This window comes from Cydia amplana, chromosome 11 (genome assembly GCF_948474715.1).
Source record: "Cydia amplana chromosome 11, ilCydAmpl1.1, whole genome shotgun sequence".
Taxonomy (NCBI): domain Eukaryota; kingdom Metazoa; phylum Arthropoda; class Insecta; order Lepidoptera; family Tortricidae; genus Cydia; species Cydia amplana.
The window spans coordinates 11,771,520-11,786,536 of record NC_086079.1 but is presented as its reverse complement, the minus strand read 5'-3'; the positions used below and the strand labels follow the sequence as shown (position 1 = coordinate 11,786,536).

Genomic DNA, 15,017 nt, shown 5'->3' with positions numbered 1-15,017 from the left:
CACGTGTTTTCTTTAATTTTCGCAATTTTTTAAGCATATTAAAGTGAAAATGTCTTTGAACGAAGAAAAGATGGACGCGAGCTCTAGTGAGAGTGAAGATGAAAGCATGGATGAAGAAGGTGGTGACAGTGACGAACCTAAGACTTACCTGCCGGGTCAACCGCTTAAGGAGGATGAACAGCTAGTGTGCGATCAGTCGGCGTACGTGATGCTGCACCAGGCACAGACTGGCGCCCCATGTCTGAGCTTCGATATAGTCAATGATAACCTGGGGAGTAACAGGGAACAGTACCCAATGACCGCTTACCTGGTGTCCGGCACGCAAGCTTCTAGTGCCCACTTGAACCAGTAAGTATTTGGGTAAAACGGTTTTATCAAAGGATTAAGATTTGACTACATTATATGTTATGATTAAGACCAATATTACTATCTTACGCAAATAAACAAATTATGAACTATGAATTATGTATTAGAAGTTCCAAATTTCGATATTCCCAACATTAAGGGGCCCACTGATTAACAGTCCGACGGACAGTACCTATTGGCCTGTCAGTTCGGAACTGTCAACTTTTTGTTCTAACTGACAGGCTGATGCCGTCCGGCGGACTGTTAATCAGTGGGCCCCTTAATATACACTGTTATAATTATTGTGTCCCTAAATTCATCATTATATGTTAATTCAGTATTCTAGTTGTAAAGATGTCAAACCTGCACCCGACATCCAAACCCGAGGCAGAGGAGGACGAGGAGTCTGACGAGGAAGATGATGATGATGAGGACGAGGAAAAGAAGCCACAGATGACCTTCTCCTTCATCAAGCACCAGGGCTGTGTCAATAGAATTAGGGTAAACTGTAAAAAAAATTGCATTATGTTAGACAGACGATATATTATTATTAATTATATGCTTGAAAAACTTAAGTAATGTAAAGTTGACCATTGATTTTGGCCATGTTCTTTTGTGTACTCAGCCTCATAAAAATTACATTAAACTTAAAACCTCAACATAACTCAAATTTAACTTCTTCATCAAAGTTTCTCTGGTATGCATGCTGAATAAAGACCTTTTTTATTCCTTCCTCCAAAAAATTGCATTAAAATCAGTAAGTAAATGTGTTAAAAATATTGAATAAGTCTTTAAATTGCAGACATCAAACTTCAAAAACTCAGTATTAGCTGCAAGCTGGTCAGAATTAGGTAGAGTAGACATCTGGAACATAACACAACAACTGCAAGCCGTGGACGACCCTGCCCTACTTGAGCGCTATAATCTAGACACCGTGAACAACCCGGTCAAGCCTCTGTATTCATTTACTGGACATCAACAAGAGGGCTTTGGCATAGATTGGTGTCCAACTGAAATGGGGGTAAGTTTTTCAGTAAACACAACTTAGTCCACATCTATTTATACTCCAGAGCAACACTTCTTTTAACACTTTTAACATTCTTCTTTGACTGCAAGAGATACCAGGACTCTTGAGCAAAGGAATAACCTAATTTTATGAGTTATAATCATAAAATTTGCAAACAGTTAACTGACCATTTGTGAACTTTATTGTAAAGCTGTAAGGTCTATAATGATCAGTTAACATGTTAACTGTTAGACATCTGAAATGTGTATAGATTTAAATAGAATAATTGCTAAAATATTATATGCTGTTGCATGGCACTGGAGACTTCCTACCTACCACTTACCGTATGATTGTAACACCTTCATGTATTATGAAAAAGCAGTACTATAAATAAAGCATAAGAATATTAAAAATCTTCAGGTTGTCACAATGGCTGAAAGTTTAGAACATGTTGTCATGCCATGTAATTCAGGCCCTAATTATTAGCATGTTCTTACAATCATTGCAGTTCATATATCTAAATAACTCATCTTTTAAGTCCAAACTTTACACATTTGTCACTAATCATATCAATATAATTTTAGGTACTAGCTACTGGAGATTGCAGAAGAGACATTCACATCTGGAAACCCAATGAGGCTGGCACATGGGATGTTGATCAAAGGCCTCTTGTGGGACACACTAGTTCTGTTGAAGACTTGCAGTGGTCACCAAATGAAAGGTAACAAAAAATACTTATTAAAATATTCTAAGTAATGTAATTGCTATTTTTGCTTACACTATACAACATTATTCATAATTTTGGGGACCCTAAACCCGTGTCTACTGTCTGTGCCATCATCTAAGACAGGCTATCTAAACTTGTTGAAACAAGGGTCACGGCCAAACCTACAGATCTCTCGTATTTTTTATCGGACAAGATTGTATAGCATTTGGTCCTCCCGCTTCCTTCCTTTAAGCCAGATTCAGTTCAATTCAATATCTTAGAAGATTAGAAGGCTTGTAAGCCACAGTTTAAAAAGTAATCTAAAAAGTTATTCAATTTCTATTTTTTCAGAAATGTGTTGGCTTCATGTTCTGTTGACAAAACAATCAGGATATGGGACACAAGAGCGGCGCCAACCAAAGCCTGCATGTTGACTGCCGAAAATGCTCACGAGAATGATATCAATGTCATATCATGGAACAATAAGGAGCCTTTTATAGCTAGTGGTAAGTTTTAGTAAGATTATTTTATCTGACTTCCTTTGGAGCTAGCGAAAATTCCTATTATTTGAATGACATTAAATACTGTGACCTAATCCCGCGTCACTTCAGTCACATTAATTTTTAATTAAACAACTTTGATTTTGTCATGACTTGACTTGAGTGGTCGCTCCCACAGCACCAAGGATGACTACCTATATATATAGTCATGGGATACACTATAATCAGACTATAATCTACTCCTAAAAGTCCTAAGGGTTAAAAATTGGCAGCCAATAAAAAGACCTTGAACATTTGGACTATGCGTTAGAGTTGAGAGTTAGGTCATTAGATAGGTATTTTTCTGTACTTCATTTCGTTCTATGGGCACCGAGCGGAATTCCATTGCAGAACTGAGAATTTGGTACATTAGTCAAAATGTCGTCAACCTTATTACCTAGGCAATAGAGTCCACCGCCGGGCGAGCGCGGTAAATCATTCGGTGTGCTCGCCCGGCGGTGCGCGAACATCTACCCTGCAGCAATTAATTTACTTACTTGGACTCTATTGCCTAGGTAATAAGGGTGACGACATTTTGGCTAAAATACCAATATCTCAGTTCTGCAATGGAATTCCGATTGGTGCCCATAGAAAAAATGAAGTACATAGAAATACCTATCTAATGACCTTACTCTCATTTCTGTTGGCGTTGGGTCCAGGCTCCATACAAAGTTGCCCATGGTCCTTTGGAATTATAGTTTTATCACTTTGCTATCCCAATCCCAACCCTAAATCGCGTCGTCGGTACGGTAGCATAGATAAAGAGACTTGAATCAAATTATCCGTTTTTGATAGCTTGATATCATTTCACACTGAGGTGGGTAGGTATGGGTACGTAGTATTGGACCAGTGGTATTATATTATATCGGGACACTTGTTTATTTACAGGCGGCGACGATGGATTCCTCCACATATGGGACTTGCGGCAGTTCACAAACAAGACGCCAGTCGGCACGTTCAAGCACCACACAGCGCCAGTGACGTCAGTAGAATGGCACTGGGCCGAGCCGAGCGTCCTGGCGTCTGCCGGAGAAGACAACCAGGTGGCGCTGTGGGACCTCGCCGTGGAGAGAGACGACGAAGAAGTGGTTGATGAAGAGTTAAAGGTAATATTTATCTGATTAATGCCACTGGGTGTAGCATCCTAGAACCAGGTTGGACAGTCGAAAAAGTGACAACCCTAGCATTATACAAGTAAATAATCAAGATCAAGTGCGGGTAGTTTGCATTACGGGTGGTTGATAGAATTCCTCGCCAGTCTGCCTGTTAGCACGGACGTGATGTCGCTTCGAAACATCAGGCCTAATAATAATAAAAGTAAGTAAGTGCACGCGATTAAGTCCAGTTTTCTGTTTTGGACTGCTTGGATATTTACATGTTATTCAATCACACAAAAACGGTACTATATTATGAGGATTTAATAGAGGGAGGGGAGGCGGTTTTACGCCTTTTACTAGGCGAAGTCGTGAGCACGTGCTAGTATAGGTACAGATGACTATAGTTAACATGTGAATAATTTTCATCGTTTGTTTCAAAGCTTTGTATATGCATAAATGTCTGCTGCATTAAGGATCTGTTTCGCTGGAAACGACACCTGTGGTGGGGGTTAGGTTAGTCTTGCATTATACCATTTCCCAGGCTTATTGACTTTCAAACTTATCATCCCGTTTAAGATGGGACTATTGCAAAAACTGACGAGTTTTGAAAACAATCGAAAAACCTTCTAGGTTTCTAGTTTTTTTCGATGTGACATTTATCATATTATATTTCAGAATCTGCCACCACAACTGCTGTTCATACATCAAGGGCAGACCGACATCAAGGAGCTGCACTGGCACAAACAGATCCCCGGAGTTATCGTCACGACCGCCCACACGGGCTTCAACATATTCAAAACTATTAGCGTTTAAATCAATACAATTATAAAACATTCAACATCTATTTATTTCAACGTATTACAAAATAACAGCCATGATTTTTGATGATTCGTTTAAAGTAGATAAAATTATTAGCTTTTATGCAACATAGCTAAATTCACCAAGTGTCGAATGGTAGGTCGGCCATGAGGACAGTTCTGAAAAATAGAAAAAATTACATTTACGACTGGTTTTGGCCCAAGAATAGTCCCACAGTAAATTAACAGTCTTTATATATTGAATTTCGAAGAAACTCAGGATAGTAAAAAATTAGATTCGAGATATTTATTAGTTTTATTACCCAGGGGTTGTCAATTTCTGCCATGTGGTCTACCAGTACTTTCATATCGGCTTTGCTCAAGGCCGTGCCTATCATGACGGATTTGCGGCACGCTCTGGAGGCGAACATCGCCCTTACTCTGCTTGGCCTACAGTATTCCGATGTCGATTCCTGTAAAAAGAAAATGCTATTAATACAAATAAATATATTTTATAATCACATCCTTTCCGGGAAAAAGGATGCAGCGACATCTATTGCGGCTGTCAAACTAAGAGGCAAGAGTTTTTGTTAAGCTCTACTTCAATAACTCTGCTAAATACTAACCCTTAGCATAAATAATAACTCTTCGATATCTTCTTTCCCAAATATCCAATTTTTCGACATAGGAATAGTTAAAAGTTTCACTCTTTTAGTTGGAAGGGCATCTTCATTTATTTCAAACGTGAATCCGTTCTTTTTGAAAATTTCTAAGTTGTCCATTAGTATTTGTTCGTTGACACCTGTGAGTTCAAGTTGCTGCGGTCTGTAAGTACAAGGACGGAACATTAGGCATAGGCTAGGTAAATTCAACAAGAGTAGATAAACGGACCTTGGGTGCACTGATTGGAGGAGAACCGTTTACTTATACCAGTTTTTATAGAGAGGAAACACCCAAATCCAGCCTTCCCCAGACAGGCTATACGCCCATTTTCAAACTAAGAGGCTACTAATCTTCTAGAGTAGGTAGTATTAGCTGTCTTTTATTTTAGCAGACAGTAAGTAAAAAACTATAGAGATAGAGCAGTCAAAAATAATTATAACCACTTACATGACTAGTTTTTGGCTTGTTAGCTCTGTAGTTTTCTGTAATGTTTCAAAATTATAAATCTCATCAGTAGCGTGCTGATCAATTATAAACAGATCATCTTCTAATTGAGTGATTATAAATCCTAAATTAAATTGACCTACAACAATCATCTTTTTGAATGATTCTTGAGATATTTCTTTACTGAGTTCTTCCTCACATTTCTTATTAAAGACAGGGTTTATAGAAGTTTTGAATTTTATTTTTTCTGGTGCAGTCATATTAGTTTGTTTATTGTTCATTACCGCTAATGCTTTTACGTGAGCTAGAGATGTTTTCATAATCACAGTTTTTCTGTTACATTTACCTAAGTCTTCCTTATCTGTTACTACAGTTTTTGATTTATTTTGTTTGCCTTTTTGTTCAAAGTTCAAGGATACATTATTCTTTTTCTGCAAGTCTTTGTTATTGCAATGATATGTGTGTGATTTTTCAATTACAACATCAGTTAGCTTTCTAATTTGAGTATCTGGGACATTATCAGAGTCCTCTAAGTACATGATGTTTTTTGTTACATTATCAGATGAAGGACTTAATTCATTACTTTCATTTGATGGATCTGCATTGGTAGTTTCATTTAGTGTTTCTACTGAATCATTAATGATAGTTTCATTTTTCACTGTTCCATTATGTTCTTCTACTGAGTTATCAGAATCTGATGCTTCTATTTCAATACTTTCAGATTTAGAGTCCTCACATACTTGTTTACAGTCAACATGGTTATCATCATTCAATTTGCTTGTTTTGGAAGCTATATAGTCCAACATTGTAGTTGATTTCCTTTTCAAATCTACTTGTCTTGTTTCTGCCTTGCTACTATTTTCTGATTGAGATGTTGATACAGGATTCTTAGAAAATCGCTGCATGAAAGAGTTGAAAATTCTAGGCTGATCTGTTTCTGGCTTAACATTTTCAGATTTATGGCTGTACAGATTAGCATTAGTTTCTATTTTTAAGGTCCTTGGTATAGCTTCAAAAAGTTTTAATAATGATGCTTTCATAACATCTAATATGATCTTTTCTTTAGTAAGAAATAATTTTCTTTTGTCTGGTGTTACATTTACATCAACAGATGTTCTATCTATGGTGATGTTCAAAAACACGAAAGGATACTGGTGTGGATTATATTGTCTGTAAGTTTCATTGATAACTTTCATTATTTTTGTTGGTTCACAGGGTCTTGAATTGACATAGAAAAACTGTCTGTCTGTGCTGGAGCGGCCGCTACCGTGAGCACAAGATGATATAAAGCCTGTGAATTCTACAGGATCAGTTACATTTTTATAGCCCTGTGATTTTTGCGAGTTGGTTATTGCTTCTTGTGAGCTTTCAACACATGATTGATCAGCATCATTAGACTCTTCTGACAAGTCTATCTCCACATCTTCCAGTACAACAGAGTCTTCACTCTCCCGAACATTCCCTGATAGCCCTTTAAAAATATTATCCTTGATATTTGAAACCTGCTCAGGCTTGATTTCTAGGATGGATTGCAATTGTTTTGTGCCAAATATACAAGCTATGTTGTCTTTGTAGGAAACTGATCCCTGTGTGGCCACCACTGAAGTCTTAGAATTGGTACTTGTTTGGTTAGTACAAGTTATTCTGCAAGGTAGAAATGTAACATTGTTAATACTAGTACATAATAAAAAATTATGGAGAAATATACCCAGAAATGTAAAAATGTAGTGCTGCTTACTTGACTCCCAATGATATGAGACAATATGCATATAGAAGTTGAGTCATTTTGTTAAATTCCCTTTTGGCATTCTTATGAAACTCTTTCTGCCTGACTGGTAGTGAAGCAAATAAATTTGATAAACTGACAGTGGTTCCAACTTGGCGCGAACATAGAGTCTTCTTTACAATATTTCCTTTATGATCATACTCCAACTTTGTTGCTGAAACAATAGATAAATTAAATTTGACTCCAAGCTCATAGTAGTGATGGAAATGAATCACAAAGGTTTTTGACTACACTCTTTTGAAACATAAAAAGAATTAGAGCTGTGAGTCAGCTTAGTTTTTTGTACTTGGTACATTATTTTTGCTTTGCAGGTTCCATCATAAACTCAAGGGTCCACAAAGCAGATCTAAAGTAATATATTTTAATTTTATGCAATATAAATTATAAATGAATATACATACCATGCTCAGAACTCTTGTGCCTGGTGACAATGGTGAGTTTTGCCAGCGAACATAGAGAACTTAATGCCTCTCCTCTAAACCCAAAGCTAGATACTCCTAGTAGGTCTGAATACTCGTTTAGTTTAGAAGTGTGGTATTTTAAAGCTGAAATGATATATAACATAACATTAACCATGTAAATATTTAGCATGTAGTTATTTGTTTTGGCTTAGTTTATTTTATGAACTTACTTAACGCTGCAAAATTGTCATCTGTAACACCAGACCCATTATCAGCCACCTCTATCAGATCTATTCCGTGATTTTTAAACCGTATGTCTATATTAGTGGCCCCAGCATCTAGCGAATTTTCGACCAGTTCTTTTACTGCTACCGCTAAACTAAGCACTACCTGCCGGATGTAAAAACTACGTTGTAACAAATTAAGCAAAATCGACTTAGTTCATCAAGTTTATTAGGCGGGTCAGCACAGTTCATAATGTATGAGAGCTCTACATGAATTCTCACACTAGAGATTTTTTGAGATGTGATAACCTATGTTGCAAATACTATATTTAAAAAAAAATCTCCACAAAATATGTCACATGGTTTTAATAAATCCAAACTATTATTAAAATAGAAAAAATATATCAAAACATGAATCCGACACTCGAGATTTTTTAATATGCAGTTCTCAAACATATACTCATTATGTATTTATATTTTCTCCCAGCTTGACACCAAAACCAGCTCCCAATAATTTTCTTTATTAAAAATATTTTTTTATATAAAAATAACAACTATGTGTACATAACAATTACATGTTAATTAAGCTCTGTATATTTACTATATCCTACAAAAAAATCTCTCACGTAAATTAATCCATTTAATTACTATTAACCATTTTTGTTTTGAAAATGTTTTCGTTGCTTCGAGAAAATGGACAGTGGGTTTGTTTTTCACTTTCTCAAATCTCTTTCTCATGTTAGTGTAACAACAAAAAATCTCCCACGTATATGTAATATTGTATGGAATAAAACCATTATTAAATCATCCAAGCTATTTAAATTACCCTAAATGGCGGGTACTGATTCACTGTAGAGAACGTTTTATCGACTTCCATATCTCCGTCTCACTTCAATGTTCGCGGCAGACGATTGTTCCGCTTCAACAGCCGAGAGTTCGCGATCCGGTCGACCGTTAATTCTCCCATGACTATCTTACCCAGTTTCATCGGTATGCGTTGCGCGCTTACTTAACACACCTCAGGCCAAGCTCCTATAAAACGCGCAATGCATGCATGCATTGCGGTATCTCCTATACGTCACATATGTCAGCTATGAGGCTATGACATGGCTATGACAGACTGTGGCAGTTAGTTCCAAAGAAGTATACAGACTTGTCAACCCACCATAAAGTTTAGCGTAAAGAGAATATATCACTCCTTAGTGAAAAACCATACGGTTTGTGCGAAGTTGAGCGTTATGTCAATGCTAATAAAGATGATGGTTTGACTTACGGAAATGAATAATATAATATCATTTTATTTTATATTTCCAATTCCCGTTTCATTTACACCCAATATTAAATCTTTTTCCGTAATAAAATGCGTATATAATTACTGTCATCATCTGTATTTATTTTATTTCTTTAACCCCCGTTATTCATAAACGCGCTACAAACCTCAATTAGCTAATAATGGTAATAATCGTTTGTCCTTATCTGTCACTTTAACTTATGTATTTGTAAGTAAGGGATAAACATAATTGAACTAAATCAGGCCCGTAAAGTTTATGAATAAAGTGGTTAATCTTTATTGCACAAAAGAAAAACCTTATAGTACAAGAGGCGGACTTAATGCCATAAGGCATTCTCTACCAGTTAACGATGGCTTGTCCTCCGGCCCATTTGATCGATGACCTCCTTTGATTATTTATTTTTAATGGACGCCAAAATCCAGACAGGAACTTCGATTTTGACATTTACCACAGTAATGCAGTCGGTAGCAATGTCGCGCTTCAAAATTGCTGCAGTCGACTGCATTGCTGTAGAAAACGTGAAAAAGGTCATTCAAAGGGTAATAGGGTTATATACACCGCGGGATTTAATAACCCGAAAGATTTAAACCAACGATTTTAGAGCCTAATTAGAGTATATAAAGTTATATAACACATAGTCCAAAAACCCTTAAATTAAGAGATATTAATTATTTAAAACAAATCACAAGTAAAAAAATCTCAATTCTAACACACCCTTATGCGTGACGTAGCCACCAACTAATTTTACACGCAGACGCACTAACTACATGGTTATTAGCCAGTTTCACTTAATTAAGTTTGATATCCTACAAAAGGTTTCACTACCGAAATTTTGTTCTGTTCTCAATCACGAGAGTACAAACTATTTACCTTTACGATAACTGGCCAGTTTGACGAAAATGACGAAATTGATGTCAATAAAATGACATATTTCATATGTCACACAAGATATGCGCAAGATAACATCTTTAAATTTGATTGACTGTAATAAATAAAATTCATTTAGCGGATATTCACTTTGTGTACGGATTTGGAAACCCGAAGAACTATGTGCTTCCGGCACGACGGACCCACTTCAGCCTAGAAGTTCGTAAATTGGCTAGACGAACAATACCCTGAGAGGTGGATTGGCCGTGGAAGCAACGTCCTAACCTGGCCCGCCCGGTCACCCGACTTAACGCCATTGGTTTTTTTCTATGGGGAACTCTGAAAGATAAGGAAGGAATACTCAACACCAGTGAACTCTGGAGAAGAATTATGAATAAAAATTCGAACAGCTTCCGAAGAAATAAAGAACACTTTTGTAAACCTAAATAATGAAATCCGTTTAAAATTAAATCTTTGTGCTGAAAACGGTGGTACACACTTCGAAAACCTAATTCATTAAATTAATAAAAAAGCGTAATTGTTTAACATAGTTGTTTATTTTACTTTACTCAGTATAAATCAACACATCGAGAATTTAAAATACGTACTGATAAGCATGATCGATATTTTAACAAAAGGTCATTCAAGTAATCATCCCTTTCCAGCTGTAGTATGAGTTAAAACAATAAGAGGCATGATTTCTTTCGGATATAATCATGGTTAATGGCTTTGGTTACCTCACTCAAAGGAAAAGATTTTATCGCAAAGTTTCAACAATAATAACTGCACTATACCTACTGTTGTAGTAATTAATAAAGTTTTGATACAATTTGTGGTATTTTGAGGTGCCAATCAATTGAAATAATTTCAACGTAAACATGATCCTAGACATAACTTGACACTTCTTGTCATGGAACACATGTCACTGCATTCGCCGTGCATCGTATGATATCGGAGTGATTCATGAAATGTCATGCTCGCTCTCTGTTTCTCTACTTGAGATTAATTAAACTCGCTCACTCTCTGAATAAAGGTTTGTTCACAAAGAAGCGGTAAATTAATATGATTTAATTTGTACTGAAATAGTAGTTTAATTAAAATATATAATTGGACCCATGTTGATATAACATTATTTACTCGTACTGTCGTCAAAAATACGTGATTTAAATCTTTTGGGTTATTAAATCCCGCGGTGTATAAAATGAAATGATGCATTAATAAAACTTTAGTTAATTAACAATATTATATTAAATCATTAACAACTTTGACAGCACGATCTCTTCGCAGGTAGGTGCTCTACAAGGAGTTTATATTACAACATTATTTCCAAGAAATAATCTCTCATTGTTACGAAAATGTTGGTAGGGTGGCTTTAGGTTACTTTTCGTTCATATCGTCTTGGATATGGGTGAACATGGTGTTAATACACTCAGTATCAATCAACCTGTAAAGATATTGTAGCCTGGCCTTTCCTCGAAAAGTCTTCTAGAAAAAATTACGCTCATGTCGTCTCGGATATGAGTATATTTGGTATCAGTGCATTCAGTATAATTACCTGAACACAAATATATGAGATGACAAGCGCGAAAGTGGTGAGGGTAGTTGCTATGACGCAAAGTTTTTACCATTTTTCTTTTAAACATACCATGTGGGGTACCAAATGAAAGGGCCTTGTAAGTAGATCACAAATATATAACACACTGTAACACTTTTACTACTTAATCCAACAAATTATTTGAAAACGTTCAAAAATTTCACAATGAGTTGAATTCCAACTGCTCTAAATTGACTAAGATAACTTGATCCCAAGTTTCCTTGCAATTATACGTAATCGAGGGCCAGGCTCATACTAGTTCTCATGTCGCGATGCGCTAACGCTAACAAAAACTAAGCGTTACGAATTGCTGACATTTGCTTCTTTTAGTTTCACTCTACTCAAGCATCGGATGACAGGATCGTTGAAAAGGGACAAACATATCCTTTGACGTTACGTTACTCTTCTCGTGAATTGTCAAATTTTAAAATTCGAAATTAGCTTTGGAATTTGTCCGGGTGGCTATTCGAAGTATAACTTGGTGGACGGTACTTACTAACCAAATAAGCTTGAGATCCAGTATCATAGATAGTTGTAAGACTTCAAGGGTCTATTTATATCTGACTGTGCATCCTGTATTCTAAACGTTTTGTGAATAGATATAAAAATTGACACCTATCATTTTTCACATAAACACAGACACTTTATGCATTGAATTATTAAACCTTAACGCAATGCCATAAGTCATAAGGTATATTTTCCTAATATACCTTGATGCTAATTCGAACTTTGTTATAAAAGATGTCATTTTATATCATTCGCGCGTGCATTTCACTCGTACTAGATGAAATATGTATTGGTGCGAGCGAGACGGTTGGGCGAATGATAACAAAATGATATCTTTTTGACATCTTAAACAAAGTTTGACTTGGCCTCTGTGGAAGCCTGGAAATACAGCATACTTCATTGACTTTTTATGCTGGAAATTGATTTAATAATTGCGAGAAAAATAAGTATGTTATTCTTCAATAACTTGTACACTTACTGTCAAAAAACTAGAAGTGTCCATTAATTGTGTAGAACATTATTTGCTGTTTGTTTCCAATATCATGCTGCTATTCTGCGAATATAGCAGTTCCTCAGGCAGATAAATTAAACATGATCGAAACAAACACTATTAACCACAATAGTAAACTTTTCTCTCAGTGTGGGATATTCTCGGTCATGAAAAACTTACAAAGTTATTGTTTTTTTCATTAAATCTATAATTAATATTATTGCCGGGAGAAATTCTGACCGTGTAGTCGTGTAAGCTTCATAGCCCATTCTTCAAAAAATCTCTAGTGTGAAATTACTGTTTAGGTAGTATAAAATATAAAATAAAAAAAATGTTATTTCTCAAAAACGGGAACAGATATCAAGTTGTTAATTCGCAGCCGGGTATTCAATATGATATATAATTCACCCGTGTAGAAACATTTGACTGTGCAATTAATGTAACTTTAACTTTATATTGACTCCACTATATGTGATTATTTTTTTACACCGCAAAACCGCTTGTTACTTACTTGACCGGAGCATATCTTGTGCACAGATTCTACATTAATAGGCTTTATGGACTTAACCTTTTCATTGTCCTTCTTTTCGTCATGATTATCCATTTTATCTAAGCTTACAAATAGTAAAATTAAATCGAAAATAAAACAAAAAGGCCGCGAAGTTCAATACATTCTATGAATAATCAACTGATATATTACAATACTCTTTGATCAACTGTCAATGTCATTGTCATGGGAGCCACTAATACACAACCAAATAATGCTCAACCCAAGAATGTACAGCCCAATAATTGGCGTCCATGATGGACGCGGATTATTGGGCTGTACATTCCTGGGTTGAGCATTCTCGGTCCGCGCAAGTTTGGTCCGGGGCGATAATACGAAGCCACTATTTTCACAGGGCAATAATGTACGACCCCATAATTCGCGTCCACTAATTTGAGTCCCTTGGCTTTCAATTATTGGGCTGAACATTATTGGTACAGGTCGAGAAAGCCCGACCCAATAATGTACGACCCAATAATTGGAAGCCAAAAACCAGAGATATTCTTTTTTTTAAGGGAGCTGTCAAAATTAGTAGTGACGTTCTGACATGAGATCTTGACAGCTCAAAAATAATCGGTTTTTCCAGTGACATCTATCAGTGACATTGACAGTATTGACACTTGTTGCTTAGGTTGCTTTACAATTTCTGTATCAATTTTTATTTTTCATGTATTTTTGCGAGGAATACAGAAGTACGGACGTGACTCGAACGAAGACGGCTAAGTGTAGACGTGGCCCATTTACTTGCTGAGCGAAACCAGAATAACCAATGGCGTCTGGAAGAATCACATAACCCACGGCGAGCTTCAATCATATCAGTACAGATGCAAGAACCCTGTTCTGAGTCTCTGATCCATAAGTGTGGCCTGCTTAGGCCTTAGGCCACGTGTCGGCATCCTCGATAACATCAATCAATCCCACAGTGACTTGTTACCTGATACGACTGTTACCTGATACGACTTGCAGGTAGTTTTTGGCATTTGAAAAGATGGTAACTTTGGGAATTTTGTGGGACTGATATGTTCAGCCTATACTTGGGACAAACCATGTAAAAAATATGTGTCAATGAAATTCAAATATTGTGAAGAACATTACAAGTTGCTCAAGTTGTCGTGTCGGCAGTACCACTTCTACGACCGAGCAGTCTTGATACGCCGTGTCTACGAAGAAAGACTCAGAAAACTTCAAGACGCATCAATCACATGCAAGTTAGAAGAGCCACAATTAGAGCCCAAGTACATCGCAGACCTGCAGGATTTGAAGGCACAAATAGAAGAACGCTTACACTACATGCAGATCACCCAACCAGCACCAGCAGATGACGTCGCAGAATTGGCCAGGGTGGAGTTAGCAATGAGAAAACATTACACACAGAGATTCTGCATTACTAAAGACAACAATCATGACATGTGGGAAGACCACTTGAAAAACATTATAACAAAAAGTGAAGTGAAAAACAAAGACAATAATGATCGCGAGTTATTAGAACAGTATGCTAAAGAACAGTGGTTATTAGAATTAAGAGCCATAGTCTATGATTATTCACCAGACTTGACATCACCGACTACTCACTTAACAACTAATCAATTAGGATTAGAAGTAAATTTAGAAAAAATTAAGGATACACCGATAGTTAATAAGCTAAACTTAATGTCGTGTTTTCCAATTGGCGATAAGTATAATACATTTTTAGAAACGTATGTAGATTTTAG

The 15,017-nt window shown here is 36.3% G+C and overlaps 2 protein-coding genes across 2 annotated transcripts; one reads left to right on the top strand and one right to left on the bottom strand.

Moving 5' to 3' along the window:
• Positions 1 to 4,531, top strand: LOC134652087 (glutamate-rich WD repeat-containing protein 1). The gene is made up of 7 exons (XM_063507250.1): positions 1 to 348; positions 684 to 846; positions 1,148 to 1,366; positions 1,936 to 2,072; positions 2,409 to 2,563; positions 3,485 to 3,702; positions 4,369 to 4,531. Exons 1-7 carry the CDS (start codon positions 50 to 52, stop codon positions 4,504 to 4,506), a joined length of 1,329 nt encoding a protein of 442 aa, XP_063363320.1. The 5' UTR covers positions 1 to 49; the 3' UTR covers positions 4,507 to 4,531.
• A 2-nt stretch (positions 4,532 to 4,533) lies between these two features.
• LOC134652066 (mismatch repair endonuclease PMS2) lies at positions 4,534 to 13,424 on the bottom strand. Its single transcript, XM_063507216.1, has 8 exons — positions 13,270 to 13,424; positions 8,015 to 8,174; positions 7,785 to 7,928; positions 7,336 to 7,537; positions 5,601 to 7,241; positions 5,117 to 5,315; positions 4,814 to 4,963; positions 4,534 to 4,670 (listed from the first exon to the last, which is right to left on the bottom strand). The coding sequence occupies exons 1-8, from the start codon at positions 13,360 to 13,362 to the stop codon at positions 4,605 to 4,607; spliced, it is 2,655 nt and encodes an 884-aa protein (XP_063363286.1). The 5' UTR covers positions 13,363 to 13,424; the 3' UTR covers positions 4,534 to 4,604.
• Positions 13,425 to 15,017: the final 1,593 nt, after the last annotated feature.

What these genes read in the sequence shown, in the direction of transcription:
- LOC134652087 (XM_063507250.1), top strand. Translation starts at nt 50, where the DNA reads ATGTCTTTGAACGAAGAAAAGATGGACGCGAGCTCTAGTGAGAGTGAA. An exon ending in GCTGTGTCAATAGAATTAGG is followed by an intron (nt 847 to 1,147) that starts GTAAACTGTAAA and finishes TTTAAATTGCAG; the next exon opens with ACATCAAACTTCAAAAACTC. An exon ending in GGTGTCCAACTGAAATGGGG is followed by an intron (nt 1,367 to 1,935) that starts GTAAGTTTTTCA and finishes ATATAATTTTAG; the next exon opens with GTACTAGCTACTGGAGATTG.
- LOC134652066 (XM_063507216.1), bottom strand. Translation starts at nt 13,362, where the DNA reads ATGGATAATCATGACGAAAAGAAGGACAATGAAAAGGTTAAGTCCATA. An exon ending in GCACAAGAGTTCTGAGCATG is followed by an intron (nt 7,538 to 7,784) that starts GTATGTATATTC and finishes CTATTGTTTCAG; the next exon opens with CAACAAAGTTGGAGTATGAT. An exon ending in CAGAAATTGACAACCCCTGG is followed by an intron (nt 4,671 to 4,813) that starts GTAATAAAACTA and finishes TCTATTTTTCAG; the next exon opens with AACTGTCCTCATGGCCGACC.